General features: G+C 41.0%; 1 protein-coding gene across 5 annotated transcripts in view; it reads right to left on the bottom strand.

The window, feature by feature from the left end:
- The window catches only part of AFF3 (ALF transcription elongation factor 3), a 221,233-nt gene that overhangs the window by 62,970 nt on the left and 133,295 nt on the right, over window positions 1-24,968 (bottom strand). For all 5 annotated transcript variants that reach the window (XM_035114249.3, XM_035114250.3, XM_088668625.1 and 2 more), the window contains one exon: window positions 3,545-3,596. In XM_035114249.3, the coding sequence (XP_034970140.3) occupies window positions 3,545-3,596 (52 nt within the window). The remainder of the gene's footprint in view (window positions 1-3,544; window positions 3,597-24,968) is intronic.

Here is a 24,968-nt window from a genome sequence, read left to right as displayed (position 1 = left end):
TAAGCACATTCAAATCAAGTCTCTTTGTGTTGTACCCACAACACTATAGAGCTGGTCTCTGCACCATTTCTTTCAGGCACAGACATACAGCAATACATAGAAGAAGGTTTTTTTAAAAAAATAATGAGCATCTGCTGTAAAGGGCAGTGGCTGCTGAAATCATTAAATGTAATCATTAAACCATCTTCTATTAAAATCTTGTTAGCCAATTTTAGATGCATTACTACTAAGACACCATTAATGAAAACTGTCATAGCTAATCTGGGCTTGCAATGCTGAGATTTAAAATATTTTAGCTTGGGAGTTATATCAGCGTGCCCTTAGGGAAGGCTAAGGTTTAGGTGATGGAGTAACTTTAATGTCCCCTGAAAGGTTTCTACTATATTTTATTAAAAACAAGTTAATGGCATTGCTTAAGTTAAACATGTCATTTGATGTTGTTGTTGTTGTTGTTTAGTCGTGTCCGACTCTTCGTGACCCCATGGACCATAGCACGCCAGGCACTCCTGTCTTGCACTGCCTCCCGCAGTTTGGTCAAACTCATGTTCGTAGCTTCGAGAACACTGTCCAACCATCTCATCCTCTGTCGTCCCCGTCTCCTAGTGCCCTCAATCTTTTCCAACATCAGGGTCTTTTCCAGGGAGTCTTCTCTTCTCATGAGGTGGCCAAAGTATTGGAGCCTCGGCTTCACGATCTGTCCTTCCAGTGAGCACTCAAGGCTGATTTCCTTCAGAATGGATAGGTTTGATCTTCTTGCAGTCCATGGGACTCTCAAGAGTCTCCTCCAGCACCACAATTCAAAAGCATCAATTATTGTGTATCATTTGATGATACACAAGTTTAAAATTTTTTAAGTAGCAGTCATGTGTGCGCATGAACAGGATTGGAAGATGGGCTGGCATATGGGGAAGTGGGTGTTAACTGTAGTCCCAAGCTCCCCCCAAAAAACTTCCCCACTGAAGCTGCTATTTAGTCTTGGAGTGAAAATGCCAGGTATTGTCCTACCTGATATGATTGTTCAAGTAATATGAATTCATTATAATATTTTAGCACATATGTACTTATTTTGTTGTGTGTGTGTGTGTGTGTGTGTGTGTGTGTGTGTGTGTGTGTGAGAGAGAGAGAGAGAGAGAGAGAGAGAGAGAGAGAGTGCTATTACTTGAAAAGTACTACAACAAAGTTCTTTTTCTTTCACTCACAGCCAGATTTCAACTTTGAAGCCATGTCTCTAAAGATGGATTTTGGTTGCTTCTTTAGCTTCTATTTATACAATTTCACAATTTCTTTGGCAGAGGCCAAGAGTACATACCAGGGTGTTGCCATTTATGAACCTCAGGAGATGTGAGAGGCAAACAGACTGGATGAACTTTGGTTACATATTCCAGACAAGCACAATGGCTCTATTTATTCAGACTAAGCTGCTGAATACAGATTGATTGGCTCTGTGGGCAATAAATTTTCACAGCCACAAAACCTCAGTGGCAACCAACCTGATCCTGCAGAAGGGTGGGGGAAACTGCCTACAAGCCTGAGGTTGTAAAAATAAGTTAGATTATTTTTCCACATATGTAAACTAGTCAGTCAAATTCTTTTAACACTGATTGGCATGAATTCCACAATTGGCTTCAGTGGCTTACTTCTTCCCTATAGAGTTCTACTTTCTTCTATAAAATGTTCTATCCTAAAATAATAGGAAGCAGAGTAGAAAGGAGGAAGGAAAGAAGGCAGGGATATTTGCATAATAGTTAGCAATCACTGTTTAATATAATACACCCAAGACTGATTTAAACTGCCCAGTGACCTCTATACCAGGGGTTCCCAACAAAATTTTCTCGAGGACCCCTCATCGAGCCGCTATTGTGACAAGGACCCCCATTAATTCTACAGTTACAACAGAGTACTCCATCAGTATACAGTTAGTTTTAATTTTCAGTTCTTAATGAGATGAACCACTTTTTAACCAACGGTCCATTTTTAACTACGCAAACTGTAGCTTCCGCGAAAAACAACGCTTTGTTTACAAACACTACTGTTTTGCAAAGAGGCAGCGCGCGCCAGGGAGGAGGGAGGGGAATGGAGAAGACAGGGTACCTGCGCAGTAGCGCACAAATGAAGCCGACGTGCGCAAAGCATCTTGGGGAGGTGAGCGTTAGTAGAATGCGCGCGCTGCCTCTTTGCAAAACAGTAGTTTTTGTAAAGCGCCACCTAACGGCATACAGCAGAACTACTGCCTCTATCTAATTCTAGTTTTGCGCTAGACTCTGCTCATGCAGGAAGTGGCCAAAACAAAAAATCTGTTATCATACGAAATATATTTAATATATTTTTTATTCTAATAGCATCTTGCGGACCCCTCTGGCATAGCTCGCGGACCACTTGTTGGGAACCACTGCTCTATACTGAAGAACAGAGGATCGAAATATGGATGTTTCATGTGTCATTCCACACTTCAGGAGAACCAAGAGGCAATAATCTTGACAACTGACAATCTTAAGTATGATTTTAACATCTCCATGACACAAAGCTTCAGACATTTTCTGAAAGGATGATGGCAGCATTATTGCTCTATGTATTATACATCAAATGGAATTGGGTCATTTTAACTTGCAGATTTATGTTAACTACCAAGCGGTCTGCTAATTGTGAGCTCTTCAGATATTGATTGGGGATCAAAAAGGTAAGTTCTTCTCCAGAGTCGGTGGAATTAAATACACAAGCAGGAAAAATTTCTATCCCCACATTAGCTCTTCTGATCACTGCCTATAAAATTTAAACTATGATTTTAACTGGATAAATGATGAGGAGCAAAGGAGGAAAATACATTTATGTAATTAAAATTAAGGGTCTATCTAATGTGTGTGGCTAATTAATTACAGCAAGCTTCTTGACACATGATCAGCTCAACTTTGTATTCCTCTTCCTCCTTTTTCTCTAACTCTTAAGCTTATTTATTTAATGTAACACACTGAGAGCATTTTCATGCTGCCACACATTATCTGCTTTTGTAGCCATACACTTTCATTGGAAAATTCCATGTTATTGTCTGGGCTTGTTCCCTACAGTGCTTTAATTTCTAGGAAGAAAGCGAGGCAGAGGCTATGAGGAAATATCATTAGAAGTCCACCCCTTATGGCAGCCTTTAACAACCGGTTGCCCTCCACTTGTTTTGGATGACAACTCCCATCCACTGCAGCCAGTACAGCCCAAGGGGGAGCAAAACCTCTTCACTAGATTTAGGACAATTCCCCCATTTTGCTGCAGCCCTATATGACACAGCCATCACTGCTCAGAGGACTGGCCTGACTCCCAGGAGAAAGTCTTATGAGCGGGGAGAAGGGAAAGTTCAGCTGCCTTCCAGTTGCGCCACCATTGGATACCATCCAAGAGCTATAACTCTATACACATTATTAACTGGATCCTCAGCTTTGTATGAAATGCTTTTTATGAAATATTTAAATGAGTTATGATGTAATCAGCATACCTCTATCATTAGATCATGCACTTTTTATATTAAAAACAAACAAACAAACTTTAGTTTTGTTACCTGGTCGTTCTCATCTTCATCACTGCTCAACTTGAGGTCATCTTCTAACATCCTGGAAAGAGAAAACAACAAATGACCTACATTTAAGTCCAACAAAACAACTCAGATATAGTTTAGATAATAAAAGCCTCTTAATTATGTGGCACTATGACATAAGAAGAACGTTGGTGAATCGTACCAAGTGCACACATGGATCTGGCTTCAAGGATGATGCTGCGTGGGTGGTGGAGAGCACCCAGATCCTGGTTTCACCAGGCCAAGGCCTGGTCAATAATAAATAATAAATAAACAACAATGGTCTGCTCACTCAGCTTCCCTGTACAAAGGGAGGCAGGTCTTTCAGGAAAAGAAACATGATGGGGGCTGCCGCCAAGTATATTAGAGGGAAGACTCAATAATGGAAGGAAGCAGAGGAGGAGGCGGGTGTATGAGGCCTGTAAGGATGCTACCTGGCAGGGCTAGCATATCAGGCACACTAACATGGGGTGTGCGGGAACTGGCCCAAGAAAATAGCTGGTTATCTCACACAGGAGCCAGGCTATCAGTTCATGCAGTGTTTCTCCTGATTGGCTCAGGAATCTGTGAGGGAAGGGTTTTTCACCTTTTCTAATCATCCATAGTGATGCTTATAGGTCTATTTTTTTCCACAAAAGTGACTCAAAGCGACATAATCAAAAGCCAGTATAGAAACAAGAACAAAACAGAAACCTGAAGCGCTCCTCCACAATATGCAGAGATCCTACTCCACCCACACAAGCTGCTCTATTGGCTACTCCTACAACCCCTGTTTTGAGCCTGGAGGCAGGTGTGTAAAGGGTTGTATGTGGAGAAGTTCCTCCCATTCCCGTTTCAGCAGCTGTGCTGTCTGGATGAAAAGTGAAACTTCCCCCCCAGAGTATCATTGAAAGGCAACAAACTATGTGGTCATTTGGGAGAGATGCGATCCTACTTTTGAGGCCTCTGGACCAGCGTTCGAAAGTCCCATTGTTCTAGGCGGATTTTGCGACAGGTGATTTCATTAATGCCAGCATTTTTCGGAGCTCTACGAGCAGGACTGTGCCTAAGATTTCAGATTAAAACTGCCACTGCTAGAACAAGAGGAGAATCTACTTCCTCTTCCCCACTTCCAGCCACTCTCTGAGGACTGGAGAAGGGACCCTCATAAGAATATTATGGGGCTGGGCTGGGGAGACATGGCTTTGTTTTTTGCAGTCTTCAGATGACAACTAGACCATGTGATAAACGAACATAAGATTTTAGCTGCAGTTCAGCTTTGTATTCTTGTTATAAAAAAAGTGTGCCTAGACATTCCATTGTGGCTCCCATAACATAGGTTTAGGTTGCCATTTAGCTCCTAAGTTTTCATATCTCAGTTTCTAACACTGTGCTTGGACTTATTTTCCCCTTCTTTCCAGGCCTGTGTCACTCTGCTTTCTACACAGGCCCTAACCCCACTAGGATCACATCAGAGTGCCATCCTGTGGACAGCAGAAGCAACCAGAAAAAAACTAAGCTTGGTGCATGCTAAAGATTCATCAATGAGACTTGCTTCCACTGAGGAGAAGGGAAATGCTGTTACACTTGAATAGCAATCAGATCTCAACACCGCAAATTTACCCCCAAATGGTATGCAAAGTAGGGGCTAGGAAATATAATTTCTACATAGTAGAAATTCACATAACAGACAATAAAAAGTACAATACTTGACAACTCTGCATGAACTTTTTTTTTTGTCACTGCTATCATTTATCTCTTAAGTCCAGAAGTGTGACTCTGTCACAATCCAGCTTAGAGGCAATTAACACTTCACACAGTATCAGGGATCCTCAAAGTGTCTACCTACACAGTAGTCACGTGCTTCCTGCGCTCCCAAAGTATTTTGAAGTGTATCTCCTCTTGGTGCTTAACCAAAGTTAACTGCTTGAGGTATTGGCTTGATGACTGGGCAGAGAGCCTTCTGAGTGACAGAATCATGTTTCTGGAATGTTCTCCTCAGGAAAGCGTACCTGGCCACTGTCATATTCTCAGTGCCAGACAAAGACCTTTTTGTTATTCCAGGCTTCTTAACAATGCTTGACCCTGATCTGGTATCTTTTTATTTGAAAGGTGAAATAAAATCTATTAAACGTGAAGCAGCAGACAAGTACCAGAATTCCTATGAAGCTGCTTGGCATGAATTGAAAATAGAAAACAGTGGGTAAGTGATAATATTTGTAAATCTCCTAGAATCACAAACATGTGACAAACTGGGTCATGTGTTTCTTTAATAATAATAAATCAGTTCAAAGGAATATCCCATTAGTTGGGATGCCATTATTCTTCGAGAGAATTTGCATGCATTCTGACTGTGAGTCAAATCAGCTAACATCAATAAATATTGACTGGAAAACATGCAGAGTCTGGTTTTTTATTTGTGCAAAATGAACCATCTACTGCAAACTCCAAGAAAAGGCATACCTTTGAAAAATATGTGCTAAGATTAATCTATTGAAACACAACCACACTCTTTTATCATATTAAGAAGAGATATCTAACTATCAAAACATAAATACTTCACGAATAATGGGTGGACACATGTTTCAATCAGTGTTAATGAAGTGAAATTTACTGCTCTTATCCTCTTCCCATCACACAACAGATGGTTAACCTTGCCTAATGCGTATCTACAGCCAAAGCATGAATTTCATTTAGGACAATCTGCTAACACAGTATCAACGAAGCTGCCATTTTAAACAAGCTGTTGTGGCAACTCTATCACTCAAACAATTCCACATGCTAAAAATCTAATGTATAATTTTGCTGCTCATGTTTTGAAAACCACACCACTTATTTGTTTGGAAAGAAACAGGGGAAAAAACCCAGAAGATTATTGCTAACATGGGAACAGAGGCAGAGCTAGCTGCTCCGGCACTCGGAGTGGTGCACATGCTGTGCACCTGGGGCTGCTTCCTGCGCGGGGGGGGGGGGGGGGTAGCCACGCTGCTTTGCCAGCAGCCTTCCTCCCTTCCCTCTTCCTTTTGACAGCTCGGGGGGGGGGGCTTTCCCCCAGGAAGCAGCCCAGGAGCGGGGGGGGGGGGGGCAATAGCACACCGCCCACCCACGACACCCAAGCCTCCCCTGAGTTGTCAAAACAAAGGGGGAAGGCGGGAAGGCCGCCGGCAAGGCGACACACCTCCTCCCTTTCCCCCAACGGCTCGGGATAGGCTTGTGAGTCGCAGGTGAGTGGTGTGCCAAATGATGTCACACACCCCCTCAGTGATGACACCCGGGTCGGACTGCACCCACCCACCCCCTTCCTCCGCCCCTGCATAGGAAGGTGAATGATTAAAAAAAAAACCCACGCAATTTGCAAATATTTCAGTGGAGCCCACTAGGATGTTTCTAGAAACCTTCTGTTGTGGATTAGAGTAGAAGTGGGGCCTGAAGCAAATGCTGACATAGAGTATTCCTATGCAGTTGTTCCAGCATGCCTTCCTACAGGATACTCCATTCCACCAACCTGCATCAGTAGCTCATCATCCTGGGCTCATGACTTTTTGTTATATATTTTTAAAATCCCCCTACTTCCCATGTGAATTAAGACCCTCCCACTTTTTTTAATAACACTTTGCAACGGCATGACATTATAAGCAATATTCTTCTTTCTTTGGCAATCACTTGTAGCCGAGTAAGATTGCCTTCCATGAACACGGTCTTAACAGTGAGTCCGTAAGTGACTGTGGAGGCCAATTCTGAATCCACAAATCCTTCTACAGTGGGGACATAAGTTTCCGGGGCGGGAGTTGATGACGGTGAGTGGTTTGCCAAATCCGCTTTCTTCTTACGGTAGCTCATTTCTCCTTTTCGTCCTGGGTTTGTACTTCTTCACAGTCCGCGGCACCTTTGGTAAAGGCTGTTTTCCAGTTGAAGCACTCGCAGGCCAATGTTTCCCATAGAATGGCATTATTTAAAAAGTGAGATACAATTCTGTATTCCACATTATGCCTCATGAGTGGCAACAGCATTTGTTCTGCTCTTTCACTGCGGATTCCTCAAGTATGCTGATGTCTCTCCTCTTGCTGGTTTTGGATACGTAAGAAAGGCACACGAAGAAAGAGTTTGTCATCGATGGGTGACCTGCAACAAAATGTTGCAGTTTGAGAGCGTGTGTTCAGGAATCCAGTCAGTGGCTCCATTCCACACCTCCAGTTCATTTGTTTACCCCTGGAAGCCTTAGGGGGCAATCCTATGGTAAGATCCACTGGGATGAATATTTTAGGATACAGTGGGACTTGGCTGGAATGGATCCTAAACCAGTTTAACTGGATCCTGTTACCTAGCATAGAACATTATTTTTAAGGCTTGTTTTCCCTCTGCCAGGTTTAGGCAGAGAACTAGGCTTAGGCAGAGAAGCAGCAGTAGCCCTGCTGCTGAATGGAATGTGAATATGGTGTGACTTTATGATGGTTTAATTTACCCTAGCTAGCTTTACAACAGCTTCTTGTGCTCGGGATTGCTCCCTTATTTATACCTCCCTTATAGTTTCTGGATGGTTCCACTTTGGTTATGCAAGGACTGGAGTTTCTTATTAGTACATAAAATGATGGCACATAAAATAGTACAGAATCGGAAGTTAAAACACACATTTGTATTCCTAAATTCCAGTACTAAAAACCACAAATGAATACTGCAAATACTAATTAAAATAGAACATACATGGTATAGCCCACCACATTGACATTGCTGTAAAGTAAATATAGCAATGCAAGATTTAATTACAAAACATAAAAGCAAAATTGTTGAAAAAAACTAAGCTGCAATACACTGTAACAAAATTAGCAATCTCAGTAAAGAGAAATAAATAGCTGCAATTTTCCACCTGGATAGAATCCATCTTCACAGTTCTGCTTTTCCTTTCCAAGCCATTAAGGGTTGGTAAATGAACTGTTACATTCCTGTCATGTTGATTATATCCAATGTATTGATTGCATTTTGAAATGCAACGCTGAGTAAGAGCCTGCCTACATGTTACACTCTCTATGTCAGCTCCTACTGTGTGAGAGCTTGTGCCTGTTGGGAATTCTGAGACTACTTCACTAACAGGCAGAGAAAGCTGGAGGTGACAGAAATCACTCACCCTCAAGCACACAGGAAGGAGAAGCTGTTGGAACTAACTGTCCCCTGGGAGTTGGAAAGAAACTGGGAATATGACCCACCCAACCCCAGGAGCCTTCAGAATTTTCTACAGGCAGAGTTTGGCTGCACAGAGCTGCTTTTCATGTGGTGAGTAGAATGTGTAGTCAAGCTCTGACAGAGTAGTCACATTATCAGAATGTGAAATTAGCGATGGAGATGGGATTTCAGAAATGGGTTGAGCTAGACTTCCTCCCCTCTGAATATTGGCTTGTATCGAAATGTCTCAGGCTTTTCAAAATTGGTGGTGGTGGTGGTGGTGAGGAATTTTTACTCTTCCTCAACTTTTAGGATCCCATTCCTGATTCTAGAAAGCGTAGTTTTTAATTTATCACAACTCACCTACCAGCTACACTTCCCAGACTTTACAGCAGTAGTAACAGACCACTGATTCAGAGATCTTCACGGAAAAATGAGGAGCAGCTTAGAAACAGTACTTGGTTTTCACCAGCCCCTTCCTCCGTCTTTCCTTTCTTCTGTCCTCACAACTTGGTAAGTTTAGGTAAAGAGGTGGGAGAAGGGGAAGAATAAATGGCTGGTGAAAGGGCTGGCTGTCTGGGCATTGGGTTGTTGTTGTTGTTTGAGAGGGAAACCCTTGCATTCTGAGCTGCTCCAAAAGCCTGTTCACCTTCTCTGGTGGGCCTCACTGTGGGACTTTGTTCCCCTTATTGCCAAGATCTGATGGGGAAGCCCGGGGGATGGTTTCCTAGGCTTTCTGCCTGGGAAATGGATCCCACCCGCTCGCCCAGCATATAGAGGGGGCCCGTGGTTTGCTCTGCAGCCACTTTTTGTTGCATCATCAACAACAAGATGGTCGGGTGTCCAGGGTTCTCCTTACGCCCCAAAGCCTTACCACCAGGAAATTCCCAGCATAAAGATTCCTTGAAATAGCAGCTTGCCAGGGACTCTGGACTAAGGGTTCCGAAATCCTGGCAAGTTAACACTTCCATTTCTGTGCTGGGGTTGGAGTGGGCGGGGCATGATTAAACAACAACAACAATTTGCAACAAAATTTGCATCTCCACTGAATAGTTTTCATTATGTACCGCTCTCACATAGCATGTGAGCTTAAACCTAAACCAGGCCAGGCCTCAGTGCAGAAACGTTCTAAAAAAGAAACAAAATAGAACCCAACTTTTCTGAAACATTGCTAAAAAGGACAAAATAATTATAATACAGTTCCACAACACTTGTCTACATCCTTGGCGGTAGATAGTGCAAAATAATTTCTTAAATATGACAGGTTTACTGTTCAAAGCTTGAAAGAGATCTACAACATAATCCCACTTTAGGATCAAAGAGGCCACATAAAAATGAGAGCATGTATGAAAGCAAAAGAACGATGGCCACTTACCAGAAGATTATTTCTCTGCACTGGCCTAAACATTCCCATCAGTCAAGGAGCCTGCCAAAGTTTCAGGACTAATCACTTACCACCGCAGGAGGAAACAGGTTTAAGCAATAAAGTGTCCAAGGGAGCTACTCAGTTTACCTAGTCATATCTTGCTTCCTACGATTCCATTGAGTCCATTCTGGTTGCTAGTGATTAACAGCTATTTTGGTAAGTTTATACTCCTTCAGTTTCTGGTAACAGCCTGCTGCTGCCTTTTGAAAATATTACTTAATTTTTAAACATGAAGGGCAGTGGGAATCCATAACCTGCACCATGTTTTGTGTAATATGTGGTGATACATTATATTATTTCCGTGGTGTTAACACTCTACAAATTGCCTACCAGCTTGCTGAAAGTGGTATCTCCCTGCCAGTCAAGTTAATTGCAAAGCCTTTATCTTTCTTTCCTCAAAATAATTTGCTTCCTCAGCTATTTTCACAGGTTTACACTTTACCTTGGATATGGCAAAGCAAAATTAAGAGATCTGAACAGTTATATAGAGTACTACATATCATTTGTAGAATATTCGTGGGGCTGTATCCATACTAAGTTCCTGTTGAACTTTGGTCCCGCTGAATTCAACAGGTTAGGTCAGCATGGTGATTTACACCTGATTTATTTCAATGGGAACTGAACACAACTTAGTTAGTCTGGATCCAACCCCATGGAGCTTCTCATAGCAAAATAAGAGACAGAACCATTCCTATTCCAAAACCTCTATAGCGTAGGACAACTTTCCCCAACCTGATGCTCATATTTTATTGCACTGTAGCTCTCATTAGCCTCTGCCAGCATGGCAAATGGTTGTGGATGCTGGTAGCTGCAATACAAAACATCTGGAGGGCATCAGGTTGGAGAAAACTGGTATAGAATGATTGGGGGTGGGAGTTAAAACAGGAAACAAGAGGGAAAAGGCACAATATGTTTGCTGGAATAAGTTGTAGAGTTTATGAACAGGGCAAAAGAGAAGTCAAGAGAAATTTTGTAGGCCTTTGCAAAATTTGGCGCAGCTTAGGGGGACAGCTTTTGATATTAGATGTGGCTGGCTGAATGTGGGACATCCTTAGAGGTTATAACATAGGAAAACTGCTCAGAGGCATTTTGTCAATTAAGTAGTATATAAATCTTGTCAAACAAATCAGAAGAACAAAGGTCCCAGGCAAAGATGTATTGAAAAAGATAACAGCCGAAAAATAGTGTGAGGCATATCTGTTGAGATTCTTGAGACCAGGAACAAGGTGTTTGTGCTGAATGAAAGGGGTGAGGAGAGTTGGAATAATCTTAAAAGAAGCATGATGCAATCAAAATATAATGGTTTTAGCAGCTGTGTTTGAAGAGAGATCAGACAAAAGAGGATAGGGGATGAGAGAGAGAGAGATGTAGAAGTCTGGGCAGGAGATGATCTGAGCATAAATCAGGGGCTTTGCTGTTGGAATGATGAAAAAGAGCAGGTTCTGCGGTACCTTTAAGAAAAGGATTTGCTTTTTCTCTGGAAAACACCATGGATATTATATACATTAAAAACAGTATTTCAGATTTAGACCTAAAGCTCAAGTTTTATTCAGTTTGTGTTAGGGCCAAAAAGACTGATTAATTTGTAGGATCAATTCATTAATTCGTCAGATTTAAAACTGTGGCTCTTTAATCAGATCTTAACTGAACCCCTCCCCTATGAAAGGGTTTAAGCACTGAGGTCATTGTGAACATCCTGTTAAAGATTCTTGATTCAAGCAAATTCATTAAGAGAGTTTTCTAAACAACCAATTAATTCTGTAGGATACATTTCAGAGGTAATGTTATAGTTGCTGTATCAAGAGACTGCAATAAACAAGCTAATTAGCTGACATTTAAAACAAGATATTGATTCTGTGAAATTCTCATGTTTAATTGGTTGTGTGCTGTACTTCAGCCTAATTAGTTATAAAAGAAAGTTTTAAAAAATCACTAGTTTTGAGTTTTATATGTGCTATTTTTTTCTGCTGTAAATAAGTGGGTCTTTGAAAAACATGAGTGATTATACATTATGCAATCAGTAAAAGTTAACAGCTGAAAAATATCCATATGATGCATTTATTCTACATTATTAGTTGACTAAACGGAGAAAACTTTGTTACAAGAAAACCAATTTCCTACTATGTGATTTCATACATCAAATAGCAGCCTTTCAGTGAGATTTTCCCTGGAACTGTGGTTCATAGTAAAAGGTCATCTTACCACCCTATGTGCTATGGTCTTGAACCTGATTTATAGTTAACATCACATGTAATGATGTCAGGATCTTTAACTTCAGATCAGAGAAACCTGCTGTTCAGGGGAGCCAACAGAGGCTTGCCTTGCCCTTGTGCAACTCTTGCCTTGCCCTGAGCAACGCATCACTAAAGTGAAGGGGCTCTTGTGCCTCACCTGTCCTATCAAACCTATCCATTCTTAAGGAAATCAGCCCTGAGTGCTCCCTGGAAGGACGGATCGTGAAGCTGAGGCTCCAATACTTTGGCCACCTCATGAGAAGAGAAGAATCCTTGGAAAAGACCCTGATGTTGGGAAAGATTGAGGGCACTAGGAGAAGGGGACGACAGAGGACAAGATGGTTGGACAGTGTTCTCGAAGCTACGAACATGAGTTTGACCAAACTGCGGGAGGCAGTGCAAGACAGGAGTGCCTGGCGTGCTATGGTCCATGGGGTCACGAAGAGTCGGACACGACTAAACGACTAAACAACAACAACACCTGTTTGCACAAGCACATACTTGAGTCTTTGCTCATGGCTCTGGACTTGGCTACAAACCCAAGAAGCAGAGAAAGTGTTTTGGGCTTGGTCACCCACAAGGGTGGAACAATCTGCCAATTTTGGTTCTCCCAGCTTTCAATCTTAAAGCCAGTTTTCCACATTTCTGCAGCAATCTTTTATTTCTTATTTATAATCCTTATGAAAATTCTTCAGCATTTTGGTGTGAATTTCTCCTAATTATACACGTTTATATGCAACTGACTAGTGTACACCTTTTTTGCAAGCAATTCCTCCGAATGCAATGCATTTTTCTATCTTGTTTTACAGTTATTTTTATGCACATTTTCCCCTAATACATACGTTTTTGTGAACACTGATTGGAAAACTGCGTCACAAAATTCAGGTAAGTGCGAAGAAAGAAGCCTATAGACTTCATCACCCGACACACAGCAAAACAATTAAGTAGCTCACACAAACGTAAAGTTTTCCAGTGAAAATGTATTGACTTGAGATGTTAAAAGTACCACATGTTTGTAATGCCTACCATGTGCATTATGGATATTCTGCTCCAGGCATCCCCAAACTGCGGCCCTCCAGATGTTTTGGCCTACAGCTCCCATGATCCCTAGCTAACAGGACCAGTGGTCAGGGATGATGGGAATTGTAGTCCAAAACATCTGGAGGGCCGAAGTTTGGGGATGCCTGTTCTGCTCTCTACCTCAGGAATCCACCTCCTTGGAATTCTGCTCCAATTTGGACATTAATTCTTTCTCCTGGCTTGTAATGTTTCCATTGTATTCATGTGGGACACAGCTTTGAGTGATGTCATGTGTTCTGAACACCTACCAGGGCACCTGAGAGACTGAAGACTATTTAGCATTCACTTTTCTATGGTTCTACTTGGCCACAGTGTTATAAAATAAAACTTGTACGTGTATCTTTGCGCTTGAGTATGTGTGGTCTGTTGGTCAAACCTTTGCCTTCTGAGTGTCTGCCACCCCCTTATTTTGAAATGTTATTTATGCAAGCTGTACACTTCTTCTATTTACATTTTGACCCAGCAGCACTTGCATATAAAATAGTATTTACACACAGTCTGTCAGTCCTGAATTGATTGATTGATTGAATTTATATATCACCCAGAGGTCTCAGGGTGGTTCACAGAACAAAATCAGAATGTGGTTATGTGTTCAAATGTAAGTTCTTATCCCTCAACACATCCACAGGAAGCTCATTTTCTAGATTGGGGCAATTGTGATTTATGCACTGCTAATCTCAAGGCTTATTATTTCATTGTGTTCTATGTGGTGCTATCCTTGGACCGGGTCCAAAATCTGGTCCAGGAAACCTCAAGGACTTCCTGATTCCTTATATCCCTGACTGATCACTAAGGTCTTTCTGAGCGTCACTGTCGGCAGTCCCTCATGGCTCAGCTCATATCCAGCAGAAGCCATGCATGCAGTATTGAGGGCCCAATTCTGTGGACCTTCCTCCTGGCTGAGAGTAGACAAGCCCACTCCCTGTTAAAGTTACAGCACTAGATGAAGCCTTTAAAAAAATTCAGCAGGCATTTTAAGTCATCTATGGTTAATTTTATCTGATTTCACATCTCTTTGGCAACCTCACTGTACACCACTTACAAACCATGGTGTAAAGTGTTTAAATAAAATACATTGTTTAAATTAAATAGAAAAACCTGGGTAAAAGTCCACTGGGCATTCCATGTAGAAGCAGCATATAATAAAAAATATATGTTAAAAGGGAATGTCATTATAAAACATGGAATGGAAGGCGAGGCTTTAAGCAATTAGCACATGACATACTGAGCAGTAGCAAAATGTTGGAAATCAAATACTAATACACTCATAGCTTATTATTCATTGAAACACCTTTTTAAAAAGAAGGCATTCCACAACTTCATCACAGAAATGTAGAGTTGAAAGGAACCCCATCCCATATGGGGATAGAGCCTGCAACCTTGGCGTTATGCACCAATAGCTTGGAATAGTTGAAAAAACAATTTACCACACATCATGTCCTATACAACAGACTTCACATGTAGTAACATATCCTGCCAAACACCATTTCTGAAACTAAAAGCAATGCCTTGACCAGAAATAGGTTTTTCCCACATCTTGAATCAATAACTTTAGTTTTTTTAATTCTCCCTAGAGGAATTTAATAGCACAAATCCTATGCATGTTTACATGCAAACAAATTCCATTGGGTCCATTGGTACTCATACTTCTAATTACTATACTACTCAGTTCTCACTTTATGAAGTACAAGGTATACCTGACTGGCATCCAAATGGGAAAATGTAATGTCTGAAGTAGAAAGAAATTTGTTTAAGCCATCAACATCATCATAAAAAAACCCTTTGGGGCATTTGATGGGTTTACTGCAAAAGGCTTAGGCTTGCACAACAATTCCTTATTGGCTAGGATTGTCCATGTGATCAAATAGGAAGCATGCCCTTCACTCAAAATGGGTTTCCCTGCCTTTACTGACATCACCTCATCACAAAAGCTGACTATTTTCATAACATAGCATCTTGTATATGATTCCTGATAGGCTTGGATTTGTGAGGAAGGAAAGAAAGAAGGAAGGAAGGAAGGAAGGAAGGAAGGAAGGAAGGAAGGAAGGAAGGAAGGAGGAAATGGATAAGGAAGGAAACAGTGACTGTAAAAGACTGGCAAATATCCCCAGAACAGGTAAGATTAAAAGACTGGGTGGAATCAGCATCCTAAAACTGCTGCTTTTAATTGTACTGTGAAAACATATGGCTTAGCCCTGGCCTGAAGTGACTCCAGGTGGATTCTCATTGTTATATTTCCCCACAGCAACCATTTCTCCAGCTACTTTATAGCAGAGATAAATGTGGTACTTTGCTTTGCAATTGGATATGCAATATTCAATGTGCTTGAGGAAGTATCTCTGCCATTTCAGTGAATGGGGTAACTCCTTGGTATTCTGGTATCCTCATTCTGAAAGAATGAGGGAAAGAATGAACATCTCTTCCTCTAGTTAGAGCATACTCAAATATTTTTATCTGTATATTTCCTCAAGTATCACTTCTAGGTTTAATATATGTGGGTAACGCATAGCTGAAAGCTCCATTCTGCATGGCAGTGGAGTATAGGGCTCTGTCTCACCAGAGTGGTACATGCTCTGGTTATCTCCTGCTTGAACTATTGCAATGCACTCTATGTGAAGCTACTTTTGAAGGTGACTTGGAAACTACAACTAATCCAGAATGCATCAGCTAGACTGGTGACTGTGAGCAGCAGCAGCCTGGACCATATAACACCGGTCCTAAAGGATCTGCATTGGCTCCCAGTACACTTATGAACACAATTTAAAGTGTTGGTGCTGACTTTTAAAGCCCTGAATAGCCTCGGCCCTGTATACCTGAAGGAACATCTCCACCCCCATTGTCCAGACTGGACACTGAGGTCCAGGTCCGAGGGCCTTCAGGCGGTTCCCCCACTGCAATAAGTGAAGTTACAGGGAACCAGGCAGAGGGCCTTCTTGGTAGTGGTGCGCTCCCTGTGGAACATCCTTCCATCAGATGTCAAGGAAATAAACAACTATCTGACTTTTAGAAGACATCTGAAGGCAAACCTGTACAGGGAAGTTTTTAATGGTAGCTGTTTTATTGTGTTTTTAATATTTTCTTGAGAGTCACACAGAGTGGCTGGGGCAACCCAGTCAGATGGGCAGCATATAAATAAAATAGTAGTAGTAGTAGTAGTAAGTAGTAGTAGTAGTAGTAGTAGTGTCGTCTTATGGTGAGCACCACCTCTCTATCCTAAGAGATGACCTGGTGGAGTAATACTAAAACTTGCAGCCTAAATTTTATCTGCTGAAATATTTAATTAATAACAACATTTATTTACTGATGTGTGCCCATGTTTAGAACTAGGTTTCCTGTGTCTAAAGCTGACGTTCTTTTCAATGAACCTTATATGACTTTAGAAAGAGAACAAAGGTATTTTGTTCATAGTTGCATATTATACAGATCCTGCATAACTGTAAAAAAACACCAAGCCATTCTGAGCCCTTAATTTATCTCAGAACCCATATTTAGTGGATATACAATTTAATTTATGATGCAATGAATCTTGACAAAAAGAATCAATGACAAAAGTTTCATCAATCACTTGGCAAGAGATTGCTCAGCAGTTGGATTCAGTCCTATAATATTTTGCTTCCCACTTGCTTTGCTATCTTCGACTGAATATAAATCATAGCACCTGAATCATAAAGAAAAGAATTCCTGTCTGGAAACTGCATAAAAAAGAACAATAATAATAATAACATCTGGAAAAGTCTATTGGTATCCTTTTTTAAAACAGTAAAATGATTAAGTACCGTTTTAAAAAGGATACCAAGAGAATCCACCATCCGTTTATGAAAATATTTGCTCTTACTTCTGGAATATATTATGCAGTTTGTGCTTAGTTTGTAACACACCTTTTAAAAAACATATACATAAAAAAATCCTCAATCAATTTCTAGTCTGATTAATTTGTTCACTTTGAGACACTAATTGTGTTTCAAAACTCTGCAAAAAAAGAAACACATTCAAAATGTGGGCATGGTCTAGCTAGAGTTAACTCCTATTAAGCCCCACTAGTTTCAATGGGAGAATTTAACAAGAGTTTAGACATCATAAACAGAACTGCATGCATGCATAATATACCAAACCAAAATAAATACTTAGAGCCATGGCTCATGTTTAATACAGGATCTACAATTTGTAATGATAATTTGGAAACACTCTTACCCTGAAGAACGGAGACTCCAGTTGTGGCTTATAAAATCAAAGGCTACTATATTTGCTTGCAACAACATCCTAACCGATGCAAGTAGTTATATTCACCACAATAAAAAATAAATAGCTTCAGTCAAATCCAAGACCAGATCTTGATGCAATGTAATGTAGTAGCTTGCCTTGTTAGATATAAAAATTAGTCTGTTAAAATATATTAACTTAAGTGAAAAATACTTAAAATTCAAAATTATTAACTGATCATAACGGAATGACATGATTATATAGTGGTTAAAATTTCTATTTTTATTTTCCTGCTTTTTGTAAATTTAAAGAAATAGATCAAAATAAAAATTGATGAGCATATAAAATACACATTCTGTACAATAAGGTTTATTTAGATCCCATGGACTGACTTTCAAAAACCAATTTAAAAGTAAAGTTAGAGAAGTTGTCACTGAAAATCTTTGCAGTTAAAAAGCAAAAAAGAAAAAAGAGCAAATGATAATATTCTAAAATCTCTCATGCCTGGACGAGCTTCAGTGTTCAAATGTTAATAGGATCTGCATTAAACACACACACAACCAAAAACCCTGGATCATATTCAATGTAAAAAGTCTGTGAAACAGACTTTTTCCATATTATGACCTCAGTCCTAAGTTTGCCCGCCCCTGCAAAGTGCTAGTTATTTGAATTGGACAAATGCCAGAATTCATTCTCTTGTTAGTTTGCCTTCTGCCCAACACATTTCTATCCTTCTCAAAAGTATTAATTCTCTATTTACTCAAATTACAGAATTTCTTAACCAACATTAGCGGAGAATGGAGAGGTAAACCAAAAAGGATTTTGAAAAGTTTACAGTTACAGACAAATTGTTTAAACTAACGTAAGGTTAAATCTATTTGGAGATGCAAGAAGGAAGGAGTAATTTTAATTTGTAAATTTGGATTACAAATCACACCTGCAACTTTTCAGCAATTTGCTGTTTCATTGGAATGATGTGTTAAATAGCTCCAAAATATTGTGGTAAGACTAAAGTATGTCTTCCCATAAACAGATTCCCAGTAGTACGAAAATTGGAGTACTTCTACATTGATTTGCACCTCAAATGCTTGGTGCCCTAGAATATTAAAACCAAAATTAGCATACTACAGGGGGGTGGGGGTGGGTTATGGCTATGACCAGTTTTTTTACCTATATGCTCCTTTTACTGAGAAAAATTCTCAGGGACGATTCACACCCCGGCCAGCACCTCTTTAATCTTCTACCCTCGGGCAGGAGATATAGTCGTACCAACAGGCTAAAAAACAGTTTCTATCCGTGGGCTGCTAGGCTGCTGAATGGAAAATAAGATAGTGCAACTGACTTTCGGGGTTGGTGTGTTGTGCGACAAGCACACAGAGTGCAGTGAGATTGAGTGTTAATTTCATAGTACACAGGTTGTACTGTATATTGACAATAAAGGTATTATTATTATTATTATTATTAACTCCCACCCCCTACTTTGCAGTCAAAGCCATGAGAACAAGTCTTATGTGGCCCCCTCTCAGTCATGTTATCACCAATCCCTATTGAACATCTAGGCTCAGGCAGGTTGCTGCAGTTGCTGACAATTGTTCATTGCTGTCTCCGTTTCTCTCGTGGCATGCTACTGTGGAGCAGCCTGGCAGGCCTATTCCCACCAATAATGATGTTGCTCCCAGTGTATACAGTAAGCAATCGTAAGGATAGTTCACTGTGTAGGCTCAGAGTTCTGCTTGGAGCCACCACCATGGATGGGCAGGCAGTCTGCCAGTTGGCAACTGGTAGGGAGCAAATGCCAGCAGAAGTCAAGGCCAGGACGTCCACACCCAAAACATGAAGCCGAGCCTAATTGCTGTAGTGTCTTTCCTTTCGTACTCTGCACTCAAAAGGATGGTTTCTAGTAGGAGATCCAGACCCTGTGTCCAGGAACCTCTGGAGTCTATAGATTGCTAGCACTTGCTGCATGTGCCACTGTGCTTGATACTGGCGAGGGCATCATGGTGTCTTTGCATCTGCCAGGTTGTGTATTGTGTAGGGCTGGGTTTTGACATGCAGGTATGTCCCCATTATTATGCGTGGGTTTGTGTCTTCGATGGCTTGTGCTATGTATGTGCATGCCACCACAACACTCCATGATTAGTGGAAGCCAACAATCTTGCCATGGTTGCTGGAGGACTGACAGTGGGAACTGCTATGTGCTCTATAGTTTTTGTACTGCTATTGTTTTCCTCTTGACCTTGCTGCAAAGAGCAAATAGGATCCCGACTAAACTACATTAACATTCCACTGGCATGAACTAGCTGCCAGCTTGCCAGAACTACTAGGATTGCCCTATCTGACAAGTTGCAACCTCTCAGCCGTAGCTTTTTCCATGTGTAACTTGGATGTAGCAACGGCGATAACAAAGAGTATCAACATCCTTCAAAGGGACCATTGATATAAGGTATGCAGAACACTTTTGAGTTCTATTGGGGGGGAAAACATTCTGGAAATACTAAACATGATTATTATTATCATTCAGTAGACAGAGAAGGGCATCAAAGTGTATTACAAATGATTGAAAAGGTAAAGAAAAGGAGTCAAAATTAAAAGAACCCAAATGAAACATCCACTGCCTTTTGTTGAAATTCCAGTAAGGAATTTACATTTTCTCTGTTCCTAACATCAGTTCAGAGATAAAAGAGCTGGTTCCAACCAAATGGATTCTGCCTTCACCTTGCACTCAAACATACCCAGCACCAATTTATAACCTCAGAAAGAAACCCATTTATTTCCTGTGACTTTTTTTTTCATCTCAGAGATAGGTTATTGTTTCTTTACATATTTTAAGTAAGGTTTTGATTAAGATTGCATCCTCTGGAAAAGAAACAGTCATCAAAAGAAAGAAGCAAAGACAGTAAACTATACTGCCTTATCTTTCTCTAGCCTTCTAAAAATTCTGCACAACACTTACATCATCTTATCTTCCTGTCTCATTCTAAATATTTAATTTATAGTATTTCACATTGCCTTCCTGTGTCTGTATCATCCAAGTACAAATCAACAAACCATTTACTGTAATAAACTACTATACTGCAGAGCTCACCTAAGCAAAACATATTTCAAATGGGTTAATCGCCAATACTTCTTTTTTGTAAAAAAAAAAAAGTTTCTACTTTTAGCATCCATTAATATTTTATTTTTGTCATATCACAAACACATGCAAAAGTCTGCGAGAAAAGACACTTAGGACCTATTCTCTACTAGACAGGGATGTGGGAAACAGTATATTTTGATTCACCCTGATAAATATCTCAAATAGTATTTGTGTAGGGTTGCCATATTTCTAAAAGTGAAAAACTGGAGAGGTTTTTTTGGGCAAAGTTGTTGAGGTTTTTTTCTTTTTTCCAAAACAAACGAAGTTTTCCAGCTATTTTAAAGGAAATTTCCGACATAGGTTTCCCCAGACAATTTTGTGATTTTAGGAAATTCCGCCCAGACACTATTTTTGACAGGCTAGGCGTTGGCCCAGTATATCTGAAGGAGCATCTCCACCCCCATCGTTCAGCCCAGACACTGAGGTCCAGCGCCGAGGGGATTCTGGTGGTTCCCTCATTGTGAGAAGTGAGGTTACAGGGAACCAGACAGAGGGCCTTCTCGGTAGTGGCACCCGCCCTGTGGAACGCCCTCTCATCAGATGTCAAGGATATAAGCAACTATTTTCAAAAGACATCTGAAGACATCGGAAGTCAGCCCTGTTTAGGTAAATTTTTAAATATTTAATTCTGTATTGTTTTTAACACTCAGTAGGGAGCTGCCCAGAGTGGCTGGGGAAACTCAGCTAGATGGGCGGGGTATAAATAATAATAATAATAATAATAATAGTAATAAAATAATAATAATAATAATAATAATAATATATTATTATTATTATTATTATTATTATTTGTTCATGAAAATCTGGATGTATGGAAGCCCTATTTTGTGTGATTTTTTATATTTTTATCATTTGAATGTACAGTATCTCTAACATCAATATGCTATACATAGTTAGATTTAACTATTTAGATCTAAAGAAACAGACTTGTCTAAGGATGTGTGTATGCTCTGTAGAGGAAGCTACCAAAGGTGTTTATTTTCTAAGTAAAAAGTAGTTTAATGTGCTGTGCATGTGTGCGCGTGTTTGAGTGGACTTCCAAAAGGGCATTCATAAATGCATGACATTGTCTTTAAAATTCTAGCCATTGAAGTGAGCACAATAATATTTAACAGTAGGTGGTTAGCTTTCCTCAAGTCATGCTCAAAGTAAACAGGTGGAAACAGTACAATGAAGGTAGTACATTTTGTGCCAGATATTTGGTTTAAGGATAAATATCAGACTTTTCCCAGCACAATTTTTGAGACCTCCATGACTCCAAGAAACACTTACTTCATTCATTATAAAACTGGTACATTTTTGGTAGGCTGTCTAGGTGTGGGGGGGGGGGGCAGATATTACAAGGGATTCCCACGGGCAGATATTACAAGGAATCACTGATGCAGTATAAAGATGCTAAGAAAAAGAAGCCCCAGAGGTTAGAATTAAAAAATAAATAAATCATAAAAATATATTTCCTTTGTTGTATGCCATTGGGGGTTTTCTTTAATTATACATATAAAATAGGGTCTGCTCCTCACAACAATTAAGGTGAACAGGGCAGAAATCAAACACATCCATTTGCAGGTTCTCCATACAACCATGGAGCTAATTTTATATGTAAAAAAGAAAGAAAAATGTGTTTAGTTGATACGGGGCATGTTAGTGACCTTCATTTCCTGTGTGATGCTCAAAGGAGGGTGCCATGCATCTACCCTGCGGAGATATATATTTGATCCACCCACATCTGTTACTCACAAACGTTACAGCTCAGAAGATACAGTACATTAATTCCTGTTCCAGTCATTATATGAAAGCAGAACAAGAGCAATTCCTGTGTCTGTTGCTGTCATCTGTTTGCAGTGCCTGAAGACAGCCATAACATCTTGTATCTAGTGCAAGAGTGGCACCTTCGGAATAATAGCTGTTTTCCTTATCTCCCGTTTTCAAATTGTGTGGTGTCTCTCTCTCCTTGAAACCACAACACACCTGTGCCACACTGTTTCTGGCACCCTTCTGAGTTTAAAAAACAAATGGTGATGCAGTTCAAAAAAAAGGGAATGGCTTGTTGAGGCATAAGTTTTCATAGGACAGAGTCTACTTCATTACATACACCAGGTAGACTGAAAAGTGGTATCTTTAAGCAATGCAGCAAAACCTGGCATAAAGTTACAGTGCTACCAGAGGCGGTTTTAGGGTAGCGCAACAAATTTGGTTGCACTGGAGGGGGCACCACCACAATGCTGTAGAAAAGTGTAAGAAAGGTGGGCAGATGGGTGCTGCTGAATTCTGCCGTTGCACAGGGAGCTGCTGAAGTTTGAGAGCCCAAAGTCTGCCACTGATGTTATTAGGGATGTAAGAAGACAGTGGTTCCCATTCTGACTTTGTCAGAATTTGCAATGTTTCCGTTCTGCTGCAGTTCAGTTTCTATCAGATTTTCCGTTATATGTCATTATTTATGAAGCTACATTCATTTCATTGTAAAGGAAACAATGAACTATTGAAAAAACTCATGAATTATGTACTGTTTGCAGATTAAAAATAAATAAATTTAAATGACAATGTCATGAGCCCCACAGTGACAGACAAGGAGGGGTAGTCCTTGCAGGATTTGTCAGAGGGAGAGGAAGAATGGAAGCAGATTACTGAGTCTCTTGGAATTAGGGTTGCAGATAGTCTGTTAGGAGACATTCTCACCCAGATGTTGCCATTCGTCCAAGTGGAGAAGGGGGAGCTGAGCAAGTCAGTCATTACCGTACCTTAAGGCTGAGGTTGCTGAAACAACCGGGGGGAATCTGGGTTGGATAGTGAGCTGGCTGAGCAAATTCAGGCCCTGCCTCCAAGGATGCACTATTACATGCACTGACAGAAGCAGACCCACCCTACTTCCAGTAGTGCCTGTTGGCTTGCCCAGTTTCATTGCATGGGCTGAGAACTGAAGAAAGGTTGTGCCTGCTGCACCTTTCAAAATGGGAGCAAACAGGGCATGTCAAGTGTTGGGACAATGTCTTACCTTGTTCCTAGCCATGTATCTCAGAGCCCTAAAGGTAAAGGGTAAAGGGATCCCCACTGGTGGAGCTTCATGCTCCGGCACCGGGGGGGGGGGGCTGGCGCACGTTCTGAGGGCGAGGGTGCTGCCCGGATGGGTGGGGGCATGTTATGGGGGTGGGACGCGCCGCCCAGAGGGGCGCGCTGCGAGTTCTGGGGGCAGGGCGGGCAGCCGCCATGGCACCCTTGGGATCACGCTGCCCGGGGCAGAGCGCCCCCATCACCCCTCCCTTCCTACGCCCCTGGGGACCAGTCGCGGATGCATCTCGCTTTACTGGCCAAGGGAGCCGGCATTTGTCCGCAGACAGCTTCCAGCTTCCGGGTCATGTGGCCAGCATGACTAAGCTGCTTCTGGCAAACCAGAGCAGTGCACAGAAGCACCGTTTACCTTCCCACCGGAGCGGTACCTATTTATCTACTTGCACTTTGCCATGCTTTCGAACTGCTAGGTGGGCAGGAGCTGGGACCAAGCAACGGGAGCTCACCCTGTTGCGGGGATTCGAACCGCCAACCTTCTGATCGTCAACCCATAGACTCTGTGGTTTAGACCACAGCGCCACCCGCGTTCTCAGAGCCCTACTTCTGAACAATTGTTTCTGTTACCTGTATCTTGAACTATGTTTCAATTGTGGAATAAAGTCTTCATGAATTATTGAGCCTACAGTCCAAGTAGTGAGTCTGAGAGCCAAGGGAGATAATAATGCCAACAATGGTATTTATTGACTGATTTCCTTTCCTGATCTCAGATGAACACACAAACTGCAGTGATTTCCTTTTCTGCTTCATCCCTAAGTGCCTCTGGATGTGTTTTTTCAGCACAGAAGTCTGGAAAGACTATGGCCCAAAGAGCCAATTGTCTCAGTGTACATTATAGGACTAGTAGGCACTCCTAGACTCTATCTTGCCTGGAACTTTGTGAGATAAATAGATGCCAGAAGCGATGACATTTAGTTTTCTTTTTTTAGTTTTTGGTAATGGAGTAATCCTGATATAGGAGGGAGTTGATTTCCTCCCTTCAGAAAGACTTAAATGTAAATGTTCCACTCATGAATGGCTCTCTGCCTGATTCAGGAGGGTAATAAACCTGTCTGTGAGAGTGATGGTCGATGGAAGCAATAAATCCAGTGAAAGGATGAATTAACTGCCATTGTACCTATGAATGTTCAGTTT

The sequence above is a fragment of the Zootoca vivipara genome, chromosome 4 (assembly GCF_965207765.1).
Source record: "Zootoca vivipara chromosome 4, rZooViv2.hap1.1, whole genome shotgun sequence".
Taxonomy (NCBI): Eukaryota; Metazoa; Chordata; class Lepidosauria; order Squamata; family Lacertidae; genus Zootoca; species Zootoca vivipara.
This window is presented reverse-complemented; position numbering and strand designations above follow the sequence as displayed.